At 49.3% G+C, this 24,139-nt stretch overlaps 1 protein-coding gene across 9 annotated transcripts in view; it reads right to left on the bottom strand.

Annotated features, from left to right (window-relative positions):
- add3a (adducin 3 (gamma) a) overlaps positions 1–24,139 on the bottom strand; it is a 54,215-nt gene that overhangs the window by 4,108 nt on the left and 25,968 nt on the right. For 5 of the 9 annotated variants that reach the window (XM_029147473.3, XM_029147502.3, XM_041073706.2 and 2 more), the window contains exons 2-14: positions 15,169–15,410; positions 8,581–8,719; positions 8,031–8,182; positions 7,813–7,893; positions 4,847–4,996; positions 4,561–4,704; positions 4,020–4,118; positions 3,301–3,477; positions 2,532–2,789; positions 2,158–2,262; positions 1,817–1,903; positions 1,322–1,339; positions 447–570 (exon numbers count right to left, since the gene is read on the bottom strand). In XM_029147473.3, the coding sequence (XP_029003306.1) occupies positions 447–570; positions 1,322–1,339; positions 1,817–1,903; positions 2,158–2,262; positions 2,532–2,789; positions 3,301–3,477; positions 4,020–4,118; positions 4,561–4,704; positions 4,847–4,996; positions 7,813–7,893; positions 8,031–8,182; positions 8,581–8,719; positions 15,169–15,363 (1,729 nt within the window). In that variant the 5' untranslated portion in view covers positions 15,364–15,410. Of the gene's footprint in view, positions 1–446; positions 571–1,321; positions 1,340–1,816; positions 1,904–2,157; positions 2,263–2,531; positions 2,790–3,300; positions 3,478–4,019; positions 4,119–4,560; positions 4,705–4,846; positions 4,997–7,812; positions 7,894–8,030; positions 8,183–8,580; positions 8,720–15,168; positions 15,411–16,230; positions 16,434–18,928; positions 19,379–24,139 lie in introns of those variants that run through there. The other 4 variants (XM_029147511.3, XM_029147446.3, XM_029147464.3 and 1 more) reach the window with 3 other exon arrangements.

Genomic DNA, 24,139 nt, shown 5'->3' with positions numbered 1-24,139 from the left:
GGGACAGAGTGTGTGTGTGTGTGTGTGTGTGTGTGTGTGTGTGTGTGTGTGTGTGTGTGTGTGTGTGTGTGTGTGTGTGTGTTAATAAGAAAGGCATCAGTGAATCCATGGGGACAAGGTATAGAGCTGTGTGTTACAGTACTGGAGTGTCCTACGGGACACAAGTTACAGTATGTGGATAGTTTACACCAACAAAGTTGCTGAGAGGTGCAGTAATAGATGTGTATTTTAGGACTGATCATCATTTTCTTTTAGGCTGACTTGGAATACAGGAGTGTGTGTGTGTGTGTGTGTGTGTGTGTGTGTGTGTGTGTGTGTGTGTGTGTGTGTGTGTGTGTGCGTGCATGCGTGCGTGTGCGTTCCATATGTCTCTCTGTGTGACTGGGACCGTTTCGGGTCCACACACCCTGGACTGCTGTGTATGGTTGTGTTTCTGTGTGTCGTACCACTGAGGCCCAGTTGCCGCCGCTCCACATTTTTGCGATACTCCTCCAGCTCCTTCTCCGACAGCTCGTTGAAGGGGTTGGGAGGCAGCGGAGCCATCTGCTCCTCCTCTGTGGGCACGTATGGCTGGGAAGGCCACAAGGAGAGGGGTGAGCACAGGAGAGCAAACGCACACACACGATCAGGAAGCACATGCACATACCAACTGAAAGGTGAGAAACCAACACACACACATTTGGACGCCGGTGCTCAACTGCATGCACACACACAAATACGTCTGCTTTTTCCTCAGACACACACACGCACGCACACACACACACACACACACACACACACACACACACACACACACACACACACACACACACACACACACACACACACACACACACACACACACACACACACACACACACACCGAGTCTGAGTTATACGTTCATTACAGCACAACTAAAGCTGCTCACATAACGATAAAACAAGCGTGAACCACATCACACAGGGCTCTTCTAATCACCGACTCAGCACTGGATTTCTCATCTAATTTGTCTGCAAGCCCTGACATCTTTAAAGCAGGCCGAGAGCACAATCACAGCAAACACGCGACGTAGACACTAATTACACACAAAGTGAGCCCCATCGTGTCTGCACACACATGCAGGGGTAACACAAGCTTTAAAAAGCTTCTGCTGAGTCTGGAGGAATATGGAGACGCACACGTGGGAACGAAAATGTGTCCGATGTAGAAATACCACTTAAAAGATCCATTGTCCATAATCCATAATTCATGAAAACACATGCAGTGTGTGTCAACACATCAAAGCAAAATGAAAACAAAATTAAAACTGCAAACAGTAACAATAGGAAAACACTTATTTACCATCACTTTTATCTGCACCTTTAGGACAAAACATCAAAAAATCGCTTTACTTATTTCTCATACTTGTTTCTTTTTAATAAGATTTGTTAAAACCATCACTCTAGAGGCAAAACGTGTTGGGACGGCTCCACCTAGTGGTCATCGGCTGCAGGTTCCTGGCTCCTCTAACCTGGGAACTACTGAGAATACTGAATATATGACGTGGGCTGATACAGCCAGCGTCTCTGCTGGCCAGTGCGTGCTGAGCTGAGTTTTGTGACTTTTTTCTGCTACAGCTCTTCTCTAACGCTGACTGGGCCGATGCCGAATCAGCGAAAGTGAAAGCATCTTCGAGCGACTGCGATAAGGGACGCTGGTTAAGCAGTCACATGCTTAAGCAAGTGTGCGCGTGATGTGGAGTCTCGGTGAAATCAAAACAAAGCATTTTATTCCATTTTCTCAATGAGCAGGGGCACACTTCCATATCGTCTCTGTGCTGACTCAGCGTATTCTCACCCGCCGCGGTTCGTCAACAGGGATGCCTGCGAGGTGCTGAGAGCGTGGCCCCGACGTCATCACGTCAAACCGGTTCTGCTCCCTGATCTGTGGCAGATCCAAACACACGGCTGTGACCTCAGGAACAAGCAATCGAAACAAGCGCTAACAAACGCTGGGGACTGGGATGTTATACTTTGGACAGATGTGTCTGATGGGTGCTCATCCACCCATCGCTCCAGACATTACGACGCGGCTCATCAATATCTAACAAATGTTTATTAAACAGAGCTGAGAACTAACAAATCAGTACTTGGTGCTTTACACCTAAAGATTTGTGCTGACAGTGAAGCCAAACTCACTTTGTTCCTCCTCTGCAGCACCTCTGTGGGGTCTGTGTTCAGAGGGACAAACTGATTGGGGTCCTCGATCCGAATGGGAGTTCCTGTCTCCTCCGCCTTCATCCACTGCAGAGGGAAGAAAAGTCAAATATGTGAAGCAGATCAAAACATTTGCACCCTTGTGCTCCTCATCCTGAGCTCTGTGGTTTATAAGGTCAACGAAGAAATCATTTCACACCGAGAACTGCAAAACCTCCTCCAACCACTAGATGGCGCCCTAGCACCAAAAGTGTTTCATCCCCATTTAGATCCAGGTTCACGTTTACATGCATCCGCTATGACATTAGGAGGGAACCCGTTTGCAGACACCGACAGCGTGGACTTGATTCACTCACCGTGGTGGTGCGGCTGCTGTAGCGCTCGGCGCCGCCCTCCACGCTGACCTTGGTGTAGCTGTTGGGCGAGTTGAGCCAGCGCGTCTTCTCCCGCTGCTGCCGCTGCTGCAGGAACTTGAAGGGCAGGCGCGTGGCGGCGCCGTCGGCGTCCTCCTCGAACATGAACGCCGTGACGGTGGCGGGGATCTCCACGTCGCTCTTGTGCCGCGGCTTGTCCCGGACGACGGGGTGCCTGTAGGCGTGGCCCGTCCGGTAGCCCTGCGGCAGAGAAGACCCGCTTTGTTCACAGTGGCACCGGGAGGGCAGTTTATGAGCTCGTGTTCATCACTTCATAATTACACCGCTTGATTTTGACTCTGAGCCGTACGGTGAAGAGCGTTTTTACTTCCTGAGGACAGAGTCACAGCCGCTTCCTGTCTGACCAGTTCTCCCTTCAGCTCTTTATCCTCATCTTCCCCCCCCCTCCTCCTCTCTGTGTGTCGCTGTCCTTTTTGCATGGGTTGATTGTTTTCAGGGTTGACAGTGAAGTTCCGGTCTTTTATGCTTTTCTGCTATTCATCGCAGTCACTCAAGAAACAGTGAGCTGAGCTGGCACGATCATTTCCTGCACGTTTCTGTGTCTCAGTCGCCGGAAGCTTGTGTGTAACTATACAGTAGCTCATTTTTCCCCACACCCAAAACTCCATTTGACTTTTACTGGTATTTAGAATTGAATAGGTCTTTTGTCATCAGGAACACGCCTATCGTCGCATTGTGCACATCCACTCACCAGATTGTCCAGCATCCTCATCAGAGACTCGAACTCCAGCTCTCCGATTTTCCACTTGTACTGGCCGCACATGTTCACGTCGCCGGCCGTGGCCACGTCGTGGACCCGCGACTTGTACTTCTCCTGGTCCAGCACTATCAGGTTGTCCACGCCGCCGGCGCACGAGATGGCGTTCACCTAAAGCCGCAGAGCAAAGACACCAGGTTCCACAGATGGAGGCCGTCAGCGTCGCCTTCTACCCCTAAACCTGAAGTAGAAACTGGAGCCAAGCCCTCGGCCTAAACCCATCACGTCACGCGGGGATGTACGGCGCTGCATTCAACAAACATGATTGTGGGATTTATTTTTTAAAATATAAGCTGGGCTTTGCAGGGAGGATTAATGTTTTCTTTTGCTTGACAGCAGAGAGTCAATAAGAAGATTTTGTGGGCCTGTTACAGCAACGGAAACAACATCATCGCTAAAAGCCACAATATTTACAAGACAACACGAAGACACGCAAGGATTCTACTAAGAAACATCATTTCTACCTCATTTATAAAAAATCTTATATCTAATTTGATCAACCTAGCATTTGAACAATGGGGAATGGCCGACAGGGTCAAAGGTCACATCAAATCCAAACATCTTTTGTGTATTTAACCCAGTTTCACAATCGGCCTCGAGGCGTTTTACGGTCTGCTCACACGGACACGCTGTGAATCAGGACTCGTCCGTACCTGGATTTCGCAGGCATAGTGGGCGTTGTAGATGTAGTGAAAGGCCTCTTCGATGGTCTCCCCCAGAGCGACCACGCCGTGATTCCTCAGCACCAACACCTGCGGCGCAGAGTCTGCTCATTAACACTCGGACGGCCTCACACGTCCCACATTAACAAGCATGCACCGTTAAAGACAGCAGAACCTGGTGAAAGGCCGCTGGAGTGGAAGCTTAAATCAGTTGATTGCTGCTTATTTCAAAAGCCAAGTCCAAGACAATCCCAAGGCCGAAGCCCGGCAGACGTTTCTACAGGATGTTCAGGTCTGAATGTCTTGTTGCCAGTTACTATTTTAAAACCACCACACCCTGATAACAGGTTCATTTCTCTTCCTCTAGTGCAGGGCCGCTGTGTAAAATCCACTCCTGGGTTGTTATAAAAATAAGGAGTTCTGATTTCTTAATTTTAATTTTATGCCTCCAGATCAAAAACAGTATGTGATTAAATGCATTTATACTCTAGACAGGTGCTTAATGTAGTAATGATTGGTCCCCTCCTCTCACCTTTGTTGTAGGACCCAGGGCCTTCTGCAGCTCTCTGCGCTCCCCTTGGTCATCCAGGCTGCCCTGGTAGCTGTAGTAGGCAACATCGCCCAGAAGCAGTGCCTCCTGGGAAATGGGCAGGATTCCACACTTCATCGAAGACACCTGAAGAAGAAGCGTTAGCGTTACATCACGGTGCAGAACAAACAGCACGTGGTAACAGATCCAGTCCGGTCCAGGTGTGATTCGGGACCCGAGAGACAGGCCGGATGACGTGTGAACGCTGCCTGAGGCGGAGTGGACTTACAGCGGCCGTGGCAGGCGTGTGCACATGCACGACACAGCGGATGTCCGGACGCATGGAGTAGATGGCGGCGTGGGGGCTGAAACCAGAGGCGTCGATCCTCAGGTTGGTGGAGCCCTGTTCGATCACGTCCCCGATGATGTTGACCTTCACCTGGAGCAGAAAGGAGACGGGTCTCAGTCTGTGGATGAGACTGTGGGTGGATTTGCACGTGCATGTGATCACGAGATGCTACTCAGCTTTAGTTATATTATTTATAAATCAATCTCCTATTTATGAGTCAGTTGTGAGAACCTGGCCCTGAGCATGCGCTTCCCCAGGAGAAGTTGAGTTTCCCCAACTCTGATTATGGGAACCAGGTTTCCTGTTTATGTGACAGGTATGAAATCAACTTAGTACAGAAAGCGACCGTGACTGGGTTCCATTAGTGCATGCGAGCGGATGGAAGGACGCTATGTCAAACACAGTCTGTACGTGATTATTGAAAGCACCATCGTCTCAGACAAGGGGAGAGGAGAGCACAGGGGGCCCCAGAGCCCCAGTCACACACTTAAAACATGGACACATGTAGAAATCATGCAAGACTCTCCTTCCAGGAAACATAATCCAAGTAGCTGGAGGAGCGGGTTACTGTGAAAACTTCATCAGCATCTAGTTAGCCGTTATTAGGTTACGCGACTGGGGAGAGAAGCGATGGAGGGAAGACGGAGTCAGATTCGGAGTCAGAGGGAACAGCGGCAGCACAGATCTCTGCTCTCACAGTAAACCCAATTAAAATCCGCCTGCAGACCCTGTGAAAGCTGTCATCACCAAAACCACATGTTGCTCTGTGATACTAACCGAAGCCTAAAAGCTCAAGTCCAAGTGTGTGCATCACAACAGGGAGGTTGGGAAGTTGGAGCCTTAATGATGTGAAGTGAGTCTTTATTAACCTGCTGTACTTCAGCTGTACTTGGAGTCCTCTATTACACAGGAGAGGAATATATACAACAGAAAACCTGAAAATCTAAATCATGTAAAAGAAACCTTTCTGGGATAAATGTCTCCCAGGAGTCATATTTATACAAGTGTGTGTCCGCAGTGTCCGTTTGGCATTAATTCATTTCTGCAGGTTAAAAATTATTAGAAAAAGCTATCTTTCACTGAATCGTGAAATCAGGACGTTTCCATGAATTGGCACTGATGATAAATCTCACTGAAAGAGCAGGCAGGTTCAGTGAGGCTGAAAATCCTCAGCGTGTGCTGGGAGGTGTCGTCCAACAGCCGTCTGCATGGATGACCGTGTATCGATCCTTAATCACACACACACACACACACACACACACACACACACACACACACACACACACACACACACACACACACACACACACACACACACACACACACACACACACACACACACACACACACACCATCATGTACTTCCCATCGCAGGCGCTGCAGCTGATGAGTGAGTCCTAACAGACACAGAGAAGCCCTTCAACAGCAACTTGAATTCTTTGAAAAGAATTCCAGCGGCAGTTGGAAACTGACCAAAGACAACGCTCTCCAGCCTCCGTGCAGCTGACCTCAACACAGCCCCACACTCCCCATTCTACACAACTTAGGCCTAATCTGTACACGACAGTCTCTTCAAACAGTGGACGTACTGTAGAAACGCATTAAAACTGGCTGGGTGAGAGGAGGGAAATATAGGGACAGACACAGAACACACACACGCTGGAAGTGGCAGACTGCTTCCCCTATTTGCCGTTGCAGCACTGTGGTCAACCACAGCAGAGATAGATGTGGTCCAGACACACCAGCTATAAATAACCACGTGTAGATTACATTTCATTATGCTTCCAATCCGCCTGCATTTCCCTGTATCTAAGTACTCATTAGCAAAATCAAACCCAAGATACAGTAATGAGTGAACTCTGCTCGACTAGGTTTATTCCAGATGGTTTCGTCAAACTTTGGCTCATAGTAATATAGCGCAGCACAAGATACTCATAAATCATTTCCAGCTTTTCAGGTTAAGACCGGCTAAGGTAGAAGGTACAACTTGTGCGAGCATGAGGTGAAAGTGCTGATGATGAAGTGAAAAAGCTGGATTTTCTTTGTTAGTCGCATACAGTGAACCATTGACTATAACCAATAATCTGTGAAATGCAACTGTCTTACAATCTTTAGGGCTCCTGAATGCCTCGCACAAATCTAAACAATATACTTAAAGTTAGCCTCACCATTAACATTTAACCACATTGTCTGGGTGAGTTATTTACTATAAAAACATTTATGCCATGAAAATATTTAAACACCATAAATGAGGCTGGTCAATTTTGTTTGAACAGTGAGAAACCCTCATAAATGTTTTAAACTTCATTTATTAGAACACATAGAAGCAAGCGAACCAAAGGAAGTGGGAGAGCAGACAAAAAGAGAAAGAGGCCCGGAGTAAACAGGAAACACGGGCCGTTACATGGAATAAAACATGTATTATGATGGAAAACGCAAGACAGCAGGAAATGAAAAGGATTCTCCGTCTTTCTGCACACAGTGATGTCATGGTCACTCTTTCAACTAAACTACAACTAAAACCAACAAACAACCAGAAGCGAACCGCAGTCATTGCTTACTTCCTGCAGCAGAGCAGATGACTTTAGTGTCATTGAGAGAAAAAGCCAGCGACAAACGTGACAACTCGAGACGGGGAGTGGCCGCTTGTCGTCAGCACAACAAAGACTCAAACACGACACATCTAACATTTCCCTCTTCATACAATTAAAGGAAGCAAATGGAAGTAAATAAATGGCTGCTTCAGTAAAATCAACTAAATCCACTCGAGGTCAAAACCCAAGAACACACACACACACACGCACGCACGCACGCACGCACGCACACCAAAATCACAAAAACTTGTGACCTTCAAAAAAATTCCCCTCACTTTATTTGCTAAATGCTTGACTGTTGATGTTTCTCACCAGATTCGATGCCGATGCCTCGGCGAAGGACAGGCCTCTGGGGATGATGAGGATGTGATCCTGCTCCTTACTGACTCGAGCCTTATGAAAAAACAGAAAGTACGTTAAATGAGCTGAAGAGCAATTCAAGCACAGCATCAGGACCCACACTGCCTCATCAGCATCCTCCCGTCATAAAATCAGTCAACACCATGTGTCTAAACCCTGTGTTGACCTACTGTGATGTAGGAGTTGGCGAAGTAGGCCCAGCTGAACAGGTCCACCAGCCTGTAGAGACTGGCCAGTTTACAGCGCGTCAGCTTCTCGCCTTTCACCATGGTGGCGGGTTCCACGCTGTACATGTCGTTGATGGGCGTCACCATCCCCAGACCTGAAACAGAAGAAGAGCTGAATCAAAAAAAACACAATTTGAGCCCATGATGGACCTGGCACCTCTGGGTTTATCTCAAACCCAATTTACCAATTCCAGCAAAGCTAACGTAGATCTAGACTACAATGGTATGGGTTTTTTTTTTTTTTGCATTGCTGTGATTGGAAGCAGACTCCACATGTGGACTCCTGGACAGAACTCACGAAGGATCAAAACCCAGCAAAATATGCGCGGCTCTTCCGGAGTCTGGGGTTGGGTCGTAATTTTTGCCCTTAAGCACAAAAAAAGCTCAATTTAAATACACATTCGGACTCTTCGGATACGGATGCTGTGTTTTTCAGGCCGCTCAGAGAGGCTGCACCCTGGGAACGGGGGCCATGGACTGTCTGGGTACTCACTGAGAGGGGAGGTGTTGAAACCCGCCACTGAACTGGCCATGAAGAAGTCAGCGATCTGCCTCAGGGCCAGCAGGCCGGTGGGGTTGTTCCCCTTCCGCTGCTGCTCCTTGATCAGACTCTCCAGCTCCTCCTTGAAGGCCTGTGAGGGGATGTGGCAAAGGAAAATAGAGGAGAAATAAGAAATTATTTTATTTCAGGTACAACAGGGAAAGGAGAGCAGGGACATCAATGGGTAAAACTATGTGGGACTGTTTGGAGACAAGGGGACAGAGAAGAATGAGGGGAGCTGTGCTTTTGAGTCAATCTCAAACTTCTTCATAAAGCTGGATCACAATAGGCTGGCGACCCAACAAGCTGGGCCTGGATTGGCTGTCTGGCTGGACAGCTGTGTTGTGATTGGCTGCTTGGTGTGACTAAGACATGTGTGGCTAATCCTTGTGATAAGACCACAGTCACGGGCCGAATCCAAAAGGAAACAGTACAGTCTATCCTGACCTGCTCTTATGTGAAACCAGACACACGCAGCTGTGCAGCATTTAGAATACAAATAACTGCTCAGAAGTCAAGTGTACCAGTAATTAATGCAGGATATGATGAAGAAACTAGTGTGGACACGTTCAGGTGCAGTCAAACCCAGACAGGTAGAGTTTGTTACTGTATCCATGATCTTTCAACATAATTATAATAAATCCAGTCTGTGTAATATTAAAGCAGGCGGGTTAATGCGCGGCTGAGTCTGTTTTAACAGTGACCCTACAAATGAGCAGCCATGGTTAAGGTTTAACTGTGACTACAGTGAGAAGGAGCTTGTGAAATCATAAAACAAACATCAGGCATCTCGAACCAGCACACACGCACCCACTTTAAAACATCCCTGCTGTTGACTCAAATCATTATAATTATGCTTTCAGCATCTGGTTTACAAACACTGGAGGAATTACTGTACACTGGTTTGAAATAACAAATCCCATCAAACCTTTATGAACTCATCATCACCGTTGTACAACAGTGTGAGCACGACTGTGTCTCATCTTCCCTGTGAACTTTTAAACCCACTTACGTAAACCTGAGGCCACATCAGCCCTTAGAGTGCGACAGTGCCACCGGGCCGCGACCCGTGTAAGGGCGGCATCCAATCTTCATCTCACCGCTTATGTAACAGTCATCAAACTCCCAGCAGAGCTGAGCCCGCGAAATAAAAGCCGCCTCTGACGGTCCGCTTCCTCTCGTCCGTCCCCCGCCGGGTCGTCCATGGAACGGTCCGTAACGGCGGTGTCATGAACAGAGTCCGGGCCCTTGGTTCTGTGGCCCCAGGGGTGGCGTCCTGTCAAAACTGGACTTCACCCCCATCACCCCCTGCCGCCCGTGTCAGGACGCGCGCATGCTGGGCCCTGAACCCCGGCCAGACATTCCACTGTCCTGGTGGCACGGTTGCCGCGGCAACGGGTCGGTTGCGGATATCTGACAGCGGTGGGTCAGCGGAGGTCCTTTTGTTTTGCGGCTAATGTTGTTGTTGTTCTGGTTTTTTGGGCTGCAGAGCCCGCTGCGCCGTCACACTGACATCGGAGACAGAGCGCTGAAGGCAGAGCTCACAGATGCTCGACGCTCAGACTCCGGCGCAGGCTTCGCTGCTTTGTGCGGGAGGATTCACGACAGTTTGACAAAGTAAGTCTTTTTGAAAGGTTGCTATGGCAAAAGTGAGGTTTCTATCAATGGCAAGAGGGAAACAGACACGCACGCACGCACAAACATACAAACAGGCATTTGCTTTACAGTGTGTGTGTGTGTGTGTGTGTGTGTGTGTGTGTGTGTGTTGTTTCCAAGGATTATGACAGCAGGGATTTGATTCCCATCATCTAAACAGATTAATTCTGGGGATGAAGTGTATAGTGTCATTAATATTTCACCATAACCACAACATCTGCAGTAATAAAAATAACACCGTGCACTAGCTTGGCCGACTCATCAGTAGAGGAATCCCAGTCTTCGTGTGGAGAGGGGACTCTTAACGCACAGCAACAGACACGGGTCCATGTGAGGCACAACACGGCCTCACAACAGTAAGTGCTTCAGATTCATATGCTGATAACTTCATTCTGTCGGTTCATTGCTTCCAGAGGAGGCTGATCTGGAGAAAAGCTCCACTCTCAGGACTCATGGAAGGAAATGACTTCATGGCAGATGCTTCCTTAAAAAGTGCACTTCACCAGGGCCTCACTGGTTGGCAGTGAGCTAAACTCTGTTCTCCCATGCATATTTCAGGCCATCGTGGCCTCCGGGGGACGAACAGGCTTCTCTTTGAACTCTCTCTGGAGCTTCCTGGTCTTAGGGGTTCAAGTCATCACGCATTGGAGACGTTTGCCTTACGTTGTTACCGACCCGGCTTTGCTACTGATTCAGGTCGGCTGTACAGAACGTCATCCTGTGGGAGAGGAAGACAAGACTCATCCTGCACGTCTGTTGTCAGCATACTTCAGATCTTCCTTCTGCGTGTCACATAAATTCATACAGATGGTTTTGATTTACTGTAGCAGAGTAGAGTTAGTCTAGATACAGTTCAGAGTCACTGATGAAGTCATAGGTGAGGTTATGTATCAGAAGTCACCTATGACTAATGCGTGTCTGAGGAAAATATGCCTGAACGCAGCGTTTGTGGTTTATTGCTACAGAGCTGGTTCCACTCTCGCTCCCGCACGACGGTTCATGACATCACAAAGGGTAAAAAACGCACCGGGACAGAGCGGCCGGACTTTTAGGCTACAGAGCAGTGATGTCAGCACAATGCTGCTCATTCAAGCCGCCGACGTGACCGCGCTACAAACTAGGGGAGTGCCTGTCTGCAAGCCGGCCAGGGCTATTGATTTACCCTTCTGCATCTTCTCACACAGTGCGCGTCAGTGAAATCGGTCCCCGGCTCCAGATGTCGCGTCTCCCTGCTCTGCAGAAAGCGATCACCCCAGTGATTAGACTTGTATAAAACCTTTTATTGTGGCACACAGTGCGAGTCGATACAAAAGCTGCAAGAAAGTAAAATTAAAAGCAGGGCTTTTTTTTTTTTTTTTTATGAACACGCCTGAAGAGCGCAACCTGAGTCAGAGGCCGATACTCGAGCTGCTTAATCGTGTCCGGATCGGCACGGAGACCTGTTCTGCGTATGAGCCTGGCCCATCTCCAGCAGCACAACGTTCATGCGCCAGTGTCAACATAGTGGGAATATTATCCTCCGTCTCTGAAACTGAATTAGCCTTCTTTGATATTTGACCCTCCCTTTACAGGTCAAATGCATTCTAGTCGTTTCCCCCTCTAATCCTGAGCAGTTCTCTGCTGGAGGTTTCACTGAGTTTGGAGCCCAACTCGACGAGACGTCATGAAATGCCAAACTGAAACGCAGCTGCTGAGACACGGCCCCGAGGGGAGAGGCAGCGGTTTTTTAAGAGGCACTGGGGCCAGTTCAACCGCTAATTCTCCATCACAGGCAACGTTTAGGACTTTTAGACAAAAGGGGAAACATAATAGAGGGCAGCCATGACATTTAGCTCACATGAGGGGGTTTCTACCCCAACGCGCCAACGCGCCATAAATTATCCACTTGTTCTCTGGCGAGCTGACGGGGGGCAAGACGAGAAAATGTGAGCTTCCCTTGAAAACCAAAGCAAATGAGGCTTTACTTTCACCACTTGGCGTCACTTAATCGCTTCGATGATTCGATGGACAAACTGTGCCACAAGCTGGAAAAGGACGGAGCAGTGGGAGAGGAGGGGAAAAGCCTGACAGCAAGAAGAGCAAAGACAAGCAGCAACTCAAATTCACCTACCTCGGATTCAACCTTAAGCTTTTTGTTTTAAAGGACCCAGAGTTTATTGGTCCTATGCTTTAATAAAAACTACTTTCATGTAGTGTTTTATTCTTACTCGTAAAAGGTAAAAACAATGCGTGAATGAGGCCGGCATACGAGGTCAGAGCAGCCGATTCAGACCCGCCTGGGCTAAATTGGGCCGGCGTTAAATACAACCTGCCAAGCGAGCGCTGGAAACATGTAATCTTGAGACGCCACTGGTCCCATAACACTGGAATCAAAACAAACAGAGAGGGAAGGAAGACGAGGGAACGACGGAGCGGAGACACGCACACGCGGCCAAACCCTCGGCAACGGGAACACCTGTTGTCGCGGCGCGAAAGAAGCTAACAGGCACAAAGACAGAGGAGGAAACGGAGATGACAGGGGACACGTGTCCAAATCCAGCTGCTGCTGCTGCTGCTGGTGGTGGTGGTGTTGTTGTTGTTGTGGACGTACATGAGTAAGTCAGCTGTGCTAGTCATGGAGGCTGGTTGGCACACGTTCAAAACCACATCAAGAGCCGCCGCGCGGCCGCAAGAGCGTAGCACGGGCGCTCACAGCGCAAGGGCAAGATATGATCATGTTATTACAGTTATGTTATAACATGTTATTACATGTTGATACAGTTATGACAGGCAACAGCAAGCCGGCGTCACAGCTGTTTAGCATGAAGTCTTCAACGCGGATTCACCGCGCACACGTCACACGGTTAATGTTAGCAACACGTTAGCGTCCACTGACCATCTGGAGAATGTCAGTCCAGTGTGAACTGTCCTCTCAGGACCCGCACAGCCATCCAGTTACCGACAGTGTCTGGGCCGTGTGGTTCAGCACCAGAAAGGACTTTACATTTAGAGTATATTTAACCCCAAACACGTAATGGAGAGGTAAAATATTAAACCAATGTGTTTGTTCTGTTATAAAACGCAGCTTAGCTTGGATTGAATTCAACCCCGGCAGCTGGTCTCACAGTAAAATATTATCAAAACACCGCGCTGCTTTGTCCGCGGCCTCGAAGCCAGCTCTCCTGTTACATACACTGAGGCGTAGCCGCTCTATTTTTGTCACTACCTCCCAAAGTAAGTGGAAGGAGGGTCAGCTTGGTCGCATGTGTCACACGTAGCGGTGTGGTAGGTTTCACACACGGGGGGTGGTTCTGGTGCAGTAATCCAGCCCCGAACGAGCAGCGTAAAGGAAGACGACGATTCAGGCCCACAGACAATGACAGCTTCTATCACATCATCCTCAAACAGGCTCCACCGACATGATCAACCTGCCCAATGGACGATGCTGCAGCAGCTGTGCCGGCGAGGCGTTCAGGGGCAGCTCAGTATGTAATCTCACACTGTCACGCATGCAGAACGACACCATGCATCCAGCAGGAAACTGCAGCAGCAGCACCGTGATCCCCCCCCCAGACATCTGGCACGAAGCGCGGCGTGCCGGGAAAACCACACCGGGCATGTGCAGAATGTGAGTCACATTCAAAGCTAAAAGGAGAACGGGCCAAACCGCCGAGCAGCCGCTGCCCAAAGCAAAGCTCATGCACACACACACACACACTGGTTGTGACGAGGATTCATTCATGATGTTCACCGCCTCTGCAGCGTTTGACCTCATGGAGATTCTTCTTCAATTCAGTCATTCTCGTCGACTCTACGTGTCAAAGAATTCTGACAAACACAAATCAAAGCCGAATGATCCCACTATAAACAGCGGGGAACGCTTTGTCAGAGATCAGCCTTCAGTCAGCGGCGCAGAGCGAATCCTCCCTTCCTGGCTGATCTAAAAGGTACAGGGGATGTTGTAAAATCCCCACGCGATGATGCAACAACGGCAGCAGGAATCCAGGACAACGCGGTGCCGTCTTTACAGGCTCTTATCAAATACTACCGTAGCGCATTCCTGACAGAGATGCAAACAGATGCACGCGTCAAAACAAACTCAACCAGACAAATGAAAAATCCCCAGCAATCCGAAAACTCTGCGGTGGTTCTCTGAGGACTCTGCATGAAGCTGCAGCCTGTGCTTCCTTTGATGTTCTCCCCTTAGAACATCTCTGCGCTGCGTTCAGTTCCTGGAACAGGCTGCTAATAAACTGGCATCCCCAACAGCTCACTTAGTTTACTCTGAGAATTGTTCTCCAGAATTTAACGCTCCCGGCAAAGCGTTACTTCTGCTTTAATTCCCCGCCCGCGCTCACATATTTGTTTGCGCCAGCAGAACCTGAGCCGACAGGAGCGCGAGCGGCCCGGAGGGTACGTCAGGGTTCCAGCAGAATGAGTGTGGTCAGTGTCACAACGTCGGCACGAGTACAAACACAGAAGCGCACGTTGTGGCCTCTGTGGAAATCGCTCGATTGGGGAATAATAACTGACAAAAGTGATCTGGGAACTGATTTCGCAAGTATGAGTCAGTGAGGTGAGGAGTTCTTTTATACAAGCATCATCCCCTTCACTTTCTCTCCCTACTCTACATCTACTTGCTCCTTCTTTTGAAGCTGGGAACCACCCTGAAAAAGCTGCCAGCTTTGACTTTCATATTACACAAAGGACGCCGTGGGTCCATCAACACCGCCCACGGCTCCACCACCAACAAGCATTTGCTCGTTTTGCATCTATGCCAACGTAGGATGGACGAGCCTGTAGAGACTTTTACTGATCCGGCTGCAGCTGCTGAGTCTGTAACATTTGAACTTCTGTATATTCAACATCACCTCCAACACGGTTCTCTTGGCGGCGCAAACTTACGGGGCTCTGTAGTATCTGCGTGACGCGCTTCTTCTGCTCCAGGACGTTGAAGTCCTGCCGAAGATCGGGAGACATGTTCCTGGACCGGATGTAGTCCGGATCGCTGGTGTCGACCCGGTCAAAGTAGCGCTCCTTGGTCCCTCCGCTGGGCGGAGGAGGGGTGGTCACCACCTCCTGACGGCCGTCCGCACTCATCCCTGCGTCACCTCCTCGCTCGCTCGCTCTACGGCACCGACTGTCACCTGAGGAGGAGGAAACCAGTGTTTAGATCACAGCTCCCCAACGCACATATAACGAACACATGAAGCTCCCACCCTTGTTTATCACAGCGCCGGTTTAATGAGAGTGTTCATATATGGAGGTCGGCAGTGATTTTATGGAACCGAGCTGAACTGACAAATAAGATTATTCCCTTGTTCCCAGTTGATCATCTGCAGATGGACGGGCGTGGTTCTTATAATAGATAGATATAATCTAGGCTCCAGCCTGTAGTGGAGGCTGGTCATGGACTCAACCACACGTTGGCCTCAGCTGGGTCATGGTGACACACGGAGCGGTGGCGTGTAGGAGGTCACAGGCAGGTTTGTTTGACCATGCAGGCCCTGACTGAAGGCGGGTCACTCCCACTGTACAAACTCGGGTCAGCTGGCACCACAACAAACCCTTTTACAAGGCTCGGGGATTGTTATAGTGAAATCAACACACACACGGCCAACGCAAGCACCAGGAAATCAATTTGAAAACATTCCAGTTCTGCTGAAAACATATGCAAACGCGTTGACTCGAGGTAAAATCTGCCCAGGATGAGACGGAGCGGTCAAACGCAAACAACGTCAGGGCAGCCGATAAGCTGGTGGTGCATTAGAGTGGAGCTTACAGGCGTCCCACCAGATGGAGCTTTGACTTGAGGAGCAGAAGAATGACGGCAGCGGTACCGTCAAAATCCTACCAGTCACCTGACTTAAATAGGAGCTGGTGATTGGTGGAGAGACACCAGCAACATGAACATGTTTTACATCATTGATCGAATGTAAAGTAACAGGTCATTTTCCAATGTAGCACCTGTTCATAGTTGTCGTGAACTACTTGAGCTTTGGCGTCAGACGTTCCTCCTCTTTCGTTCCAGTGCATCCCGCTCCATTCACAGGTGGATTCGGGTTCCGTTCTGTTCAATACCGCGTGGAACTTTGGAGTCTTTGCTCGGTTCGGGACAGCATTGCGGCGCCGCGACGCCTCCACATGTGACAGCGATTAGTTTGGCTTTGCTTTGAGAAAAGAAAATAACAAATCGAAGCCACGCTTTCAAGTCAAAGAATCTTGGGCGCATGACGTTATCTTTAAATCTGACAAATCCACGGGGCAGGAAACGTCTCATCCTCCACACAAAGCCACCACTAAAGCTGTGATTTCTGCTCTGGAAACAAATAAAAGCCGCCCCCCAAAAAATCCTCCTTAATTGAAGGCAGCTGGGCAGCGCATGGTTACGTAACCTGATATTGAATTCATCCTCTCGCTATTCTACTGGTGGTGTACAGCAAGTCCTATAATGGTGGATTAGTAACGGTAAGTAGTGTAAATTGGAGGTTTAGCTTGAGTGGATGATTAAAAGGCTGTGGAGCAACTGCTTTCATTGGTTCCTCTCTACTTTTTCATAGGTAAAACAAGCGATAAATTAATCATGCATCTAAAAGGAGCACGACTATATTATTGCTGAATGAGCGGAATTCAAAGCGGCCAAATGCAACAGCTGTAGCCTCACAGAAATAACGTCCCCCCTCTCCTGTCCCTGAACTACTCCCCTCCTCCTCCTCCACTATCCTCTCCCTACTCTGTCACAAGACACACACCCTCGCAGCCACCCGGCGTGAGCTCCCACCCACCCACCCCTCCCTCCCTCCCTCCCTCCCTTCCTGCCCGGGCCCACGGCCTCTGTCAATAGATCATTGTGCCCGGACCTGAACCCTCTGGGTCTGGTCACATCCAGAGAGATCGACGGTTGGGCTTCGACCGGTGGGGGGCGCGGTGGTGTTTGTGTGAGGGGTCAGTTAATGTGTGCAGGTAACCATGGTCCTCTGCATCGCAGCACCAGTTATGATTCTATGTTCATGCTTCATTTAAACACGGCCTCGCTGGAGTCTGGACTGAGCTCCACTGGGTTTAGCGAATGAAATGTTGGACACGGAGCTGTGGCGTGATCGATTCAGGACCTGCTGTTATGTGGCCGATAGAGGCAGGATGTGTTTACCGAAGGGAACTAGACCTCGATGACAGCCTGAGGCAAGGGGACTGTGACCTCTGACCCCATGGCCTTCAGTGACAACCCCCCCGAGGCTACTCACAACTTTAAATCTAATATTCCCAGCTCTGCATCGAGGACTTAAACCATGCGAGTGAGGGAGCGAGCTGCATATCATGAGGCTGAAAGGTCGCGAGCCAAGTCCAGCGACACTGATGCCTCCCTGTTGTCTTTATGTCTCTGGGACACATTGCTCCCGCGACTTTATCTCTATCATGGGAGCTCACCCACAATGCCTCAGTGGCTCTCTGACATTTGGAGCGGGAGAGGAGCCAGCGGTTCTCTCTATCTGATGACAGGGCGCTAATCTGGAAACCGACATCTCTGTACCCGCGTGTCCGCCGCTGTATCTCAGACATTCTCCCGTTCGACCTTTATTTTGGCTTAAATACATCCCAGTGCAAACACACACAAAGCCATCATCGCACTAGTCGACGTAAGGCCTGGTAATACAAAGGTAAACACAAGGCTCCAGCCAACATGCAGCCACTCACACTCACACACACTCTGTATCTGACTTTTTTTTGGGGGGGGGGGGGCTTCAAAGAGATGTTGCCACCACCCTAAAAATAGACGCGCACCCCTTTGGGTTGTGTTACAGTCGCAACTGCAACAATACCAGGAAAGAATCTGTACTTTGGCTAATTATATCCACACACGCTGTAAAGGGCAGCGCGAGCCTGCACACACCGCTCTGCACAGCGTGACCCGCGAGCCCCGCGAGAGCGGCTCATCCGCACACAAACATGGGAGTAGGTGTGCGCCCTGTCTAAACACGCCCGCATGACGGATCTCCTACTGAAACCGGAGCCGAGCTCCGTGGGACGGGGAGGAAGCGCTTTGTGCCGAGCCCACCGACGCGCCAGACCTCGGCGTCTCGTCAGCACGCGGCGGCGTCTGCGTGTATTTGCACAGTATTAGTTCACAGTGGTTTGTGAAGCAGCGAGTTGTGCAACGGCTGCAGTCGTCCTGAGCCACTGACTTGTGTCTTTACATAAACCCCCCCCCCCCCCGGTGTTGGACACATTAGAGATAAGAGCCCGAGCTAATCTTCTCTGGTGCTCACACTCGCTGCAATGTTACTGCCAAGTGTGTTTATAGTGCGGGAGTGTTTCTCTGCATGTGTGTTTGCTCACACGGGCATACGGAGGTGGGAATTCCCCTAAAACTACACATCTGCTCCAAAAACGGTTAAAAGTTCTGCTCTCACACATGTGGAAACAAGGACAGAATGGGACAGAGAGAGGGACGCGCTGCAAAGGCTGCACCAACACACACACACACACACACACACACACACACACACACACACACACACACACACACACACACACACACACACACACACACACACACACACACACACACACACACACACACACACACACACAGCAAGTGGAATGGTTCTATTTTACCAAACATCCAACCGTTCTAATAAAAACCCTTAAGCCAAATCCGACCAACCTTAAATTTCTTTCTCTCTTTGGTCAATGAATGGACGACAACAAGCGGTAGCAGCAGGCGGCTGAGGCAAAGCACATGTCTTCTATTTTACTCTGTAGCTCAAAACTCCAGCCCCGAGTCCCAGAGAGACGACGCAGAGAGAAAGAGCGGGACGTGAGAGTGACGAAGAGCGAGGCGGCGATCGCAGAGAAAAGTCCACTTGTCCGTGCAGATCTTCCATAAAGATGCTCTCTGGCGGAGCTGCCAGCAGACAGCAGATTGTCTCCCAGAGTCCTGCCGGCGATGCAGCCTCGGCGTTTATCAGAGAGAGAGAGAGAGAGAGCGAGAGAGGAGTATCAACAGCTGTGAGCGCGTCTGTAAGAGGATCTATCTGTGCGCGTGTGTCTGTGTGCCCTCGGCAAATGAGGGAATGTGTTTGTGTGGAAAAGAAGCTAAAGGGACCACGTGATGCGGGCTTAATCCTCCGCCCACTGGCGACGGGCCAGCGAGCGCGCGCGCACACACACACACACACACACACACACACACACACACACACACACACACACACACACACACACACACACACACACACACACACACACACACACACACACACACACACACACAACCAATCAGAGCTCAGACTCGCACTAATCACTCCTCCCTCCCTCGCTCTCTCGCTCTCTCTCTCTCTCTAGTCTAGTCTGTTTTTTTCTTCTTTGATCCATTCATTTTCTGGTCTTTCTCCCACATTCCACTGACCACCCCCCCCGTCTCCTATTCACACCCTCTGCTGATGCCCCCCCTCCGAGCGACTGTACTAAAGGTCAGCATTTACGAGTTGCGCTGGCAGCGGAGTAGCTGCAGCCACACAACCTGCCGCAGCACACGCTGCCTGGCCGTTGCAGCCCCTTCACTCACGCCCAGCGAACGCAGCCTGGCCCTGTGGTGAACTGCTGCACACACACATGTCCCAACTAGGACGTGACTTTGGGTCATGTCCCAGGTCAGAGGTCAGGTTCAGGCAAACTAACAGCCGTTTGTCATTTGGGGTTTGGCCTGAAGGGAAACCTACATTTTAAGTTTTTTTTTCCTGATATTTGTCGTGTTGATTGCATCTCATCCAGGCTGCTACTAACTGTCCTATCTTGCTTTGCTGCATTCCTCAAACCATGCAGTAAAATGTTTTACTGGCTCTCCACTGCAACAAGCATGTGAGTAAATAATAGACTCATCTAGTTTCCACCTACGGTTTAGTCATATTTCATCTTGACTGACATGAATAAACTAAGCTGGAACTCCCCACGGCGGTCCTGACCTTTCTATTAATTCCTTAAACTCCCATCCACACTCACTGGCAGCTGCGCAGGTGAACCAGGCTATGATTTGCACCTCGTGGAACAAACACATCATTGGAATCTTATAATGCATAACAGTAATAATAACAGATTATTACATAGTCATTACAGTGACTGTTATTACTTCAACACTTTTAATGCGTAAATATGCCTAACAAATTTTTTTATATATAACTAAGTAGGTGTGTACTCTAAGAAAACACATACAACACTGACACTGATGTAATACTTGGACTGGGTCCAATTCATGGTCATACGTGGCTGATTCCATGTCAACAACTTGACAGCAAGCCACTAATGATGCAGTTCATCCAGACAACAAGGCAAATTTGCCTTCTGTCCAGGCTTCGCCACATTCATGAATGTGTGTTTAAACAGAGGTGGATTACCTGATGTTTGTTCCAGGCTCTAAAAAAGGCAACAGTTGAAGCTACAGTACCAAAAACCAAAGCGGTTACTGAAATCTGGAATCGGGAGTTTCCTGATCCTGATCAGCATCAAGCAAAGTGCAGCGCATGTCCGCGCAAGACGTACAAGTAAATACGCCAAAGAAATGTCATGATAATAGATGACACACGTAGAGGGGGAGCGTGAGCTGGTGGAGATGAATGCCCCACATGTGGGATCCCTGCTCGTGCTGAGGTATGTGCAGCATGCTGCTCCGAGCCAACGCTTTAAACCAGAGACACTGTAATTGACAGTTTGACACAGGAGGCCGTTAACACCTCAGGTGAACACGTACATGTGAACAAACTGGTACCCATCACTTTAGAAGTACAGTTGCTGATTTACTGCATTATTGTGTTTTCATATGTGGGAAGGTTTTTTCGTAAAATGAACCAACTATCCTCCGCTTATCTTTCCAGTGGAAGGAGGAAGCTTTCACCTGGCGAACGCATCGTCAGCGCTGACATGGGGGTGAAACGCACGCACGCGGAGTTATGCATTCCACGCACTTGGCCTGGGCGCCGCTGGCGATGCGAAGCAGTCCGATTCCTCTAAACAGTATCACATGTGTGTGCGGAGAAGTGTTTGTGCCGAGGGCTGCAGCTTGCGTCAACAAACAAGAGCCGCCGTGGTTCAGTCGCCACATGACTTGCTGGCTCGTCCCGCGCACAAATAACAACAGCGACAACGTACTGACGGGAAGCACCTAACAAGCAAAGGCTACAGTGTGGAACGCAAAGGCTTTAACTGTAATAAACCCACTGCAGAGCCATCAGCAGATGATCGGCTGCAGGCGGACAGAGCTGTCACTGATCGACTTCCTCCAAGTGCAGACACCCTGATCATGTGAAGCGTGAATGACCGAGTCCCGGTGGCATCACGCAACACCACATGGAGCGCGGTGTCATGTTTTTGTTTATGTTTGCTTGCACAATACCTGATTTTCCTGACTGCCTGAAGCTCATTGCTGATGATTGGTACTGTACAGTGCAGGGTTCTTTTTTTTTTTGTTTCTCTCTGCACCCATCTGCAGTGCAGCGAATATGCCAAGTACCCAGCCCCTCCTTGTGAGCGCTGGTGCATCAGTCAGCACTTTACCCCCAGGTCCCCTTGACACACACACACACACACACACACACACACACACACACACACACACACACACACACACACACACACACACACACACACACACACACACACACACACACACACACACACACAATGCCACTTTCAGGATCGACTCGAGGAAACCGAACTCCGCAGACCTTCCCTGTACAAACACAGGTTGCTGTGCTGTATTATGGACTGAGAATGTCTCTCAGCATCTGCTTTTCATGTACGGGTAAATGAGAAAAGGATTAGTTTGTGGTTAAAACCCAGACCAAAGCCTTCAAGTGACAAATCATCACACTCCACTAACCGCGACAGTAAAACACAACATCTGGATGAGAAATCTTGTTGGATTTGAAAACACGAAACCCTCCTTTCTACACTTTTGAATTTAGACAACTATCAGAAGTTAATTAGACCAAAAACAAGTTGAAATGCAGCCAAACAAAACGACCCATCCACACTAGGACGGGCTGATGTTGGAGCATCCACGTCCCTCTGGTTGATACCTGCAGGCCTGTCTCCAAACAACCATAGACAACGAGACGAAAGTGTGTTTGATCCTGTCCGTTCTGTTCTGGAGCCTGTTGATAAATGAGCACTGTGTCTTTCTGCTGTAGTGAACTCCCCGACCTCTGATAAGCTGGAGAGAACACCACCACACGGAGCCGAATGCACGCTTGTATATATTTAGTGCTATCTGGATAAGGGAGTGTTCGCTGATGCCAACTTGTTAGGAACGTACAAAATGCTCAACAGAAAACAACAGCCCCTAAGTAAAGGTTTTAAGGTTTTTGTGAACTAAACTTAAAATCACATTTGCCCACATGATGAAGTAATTGATTCCTGAAGGACAGGCTGCACCACATGACGCCCTCCAAATAGTTCTTCTTACAGTGGGAGCTTGTTGGTTCATATGCGACAGGAAGGCTTCAGACATTTACATCCGTCAACTGCACCTCAAGGCATTCACACACACGCACACACACACACTGGAAAGAGCAGCACAGCACAGTGTGAAGATCTAAACTGTTGAGGTTTAAAAAAAACATATTAGAGTAGATAATAATGAATAATGAACAAAGCAGGTTTGCTTGTGTCTTGTGTTCTTATCATTTGGTCCTCTTGTCACCTGATGTGCACATGCAACACTGAGGTGCACACTCGCACAGTGAAGCTGCCGCCCTGTTGTTATGTCTGTCTAGATTTACACCTGTGTGGGACGGATCTTAAGTAGACGCTGCTCCGTGTTTGACGGGTAAAGGGCATCTGGAGCCCAGCTAATGTTTAACGCACAGGTCAGCTTCCTGGAACACCAGCAGGGAACAATGCCGTCACTGTCCGAGTGACGAGCAAACACACGCGCACGGTGGAGGGAAGTCCGTCTCTGCCTCAAGGTCCGGGCGGAGCGATAACAGACGGGGGAAAGGAAAGAAGGGACGGAGAGCAGGGAAACGACAGCGCCCGCATCTTCGTGTCTGTGTGGCTATTTTGGAAGAATTGGCCTTTTATTTCCTCGGCCGAAGGAGATGAAACGAGGCCTGACAAACAACAAGGGGAAGTCACCGCCCAGTTGTCACATCGGTCAAACGGGCTCCTCCAGGTCAGTCCCAGGGAAAATGCTGTGGCCACAGACTGCTCAGGACCAACAGTGCTTCATCTCCCATAGCGTATCAGCCTATTACCTAGAGGTGCATTAACACACCTTTACCTCCACTTAACCATACACACCCTGAGTCAACACGACAGCACAGAAGATTGCAGTAATGTTACTGTCCTCCTACAGTCAAGTGATTGCACAACTTAATACTGTAGTTCAAATCTCCATTGTGTAAATAACATGACAGGCACAAACATCCAGCATGTTAATTAGGCGTCAGTACAGAGTCAAGTGACGGATCACTGCAGGAGTTCATCCAGAGCTAAACAGGAAGTGTAAAATGGTCCGATGCACATGAAGCGGAGACTAAAAGTAGAGATGGTGCCAGTGAGTGTGGGGCGGTCGCTGGGCAATGGAGCACTAAAGCAGCACAGCGAGTCCAACACACACACACACACACACACACACACACACACACACACACACACACACACACACACACACACACACACACACACACACACACACACACACACACACACACACACACACACACACAGCTCTGTAGCACATTCACATCAGAGCACGGAATCGCCCGCCTTCATGTTCCTGTGTATCCACCATGACAGGAACCATCGGACATGAGGAATGTGAGTACTTAAACATAATCAGTGACTCGGTATAAAGCAGGAGGTGGGTCCTGTATATGTT

Source organism: Betta splendens, chromosome 1 (assembly GCF_900634795.4).
Source record: "Betta splendens chromosome 1, fBetSpl5.4, whole genome shotgun sequence".
Taxonomy (NCBI): Eukaryota; Metazoa; Chordata; class Actinopteri; order Anabantiformes; family Osphronemidae; genus Betta; species Betta splendens.
Note: the sequence above shows the minus strand (reverse complement) of the source record. Positions and strands in the feature narration are given on the sequence as shown.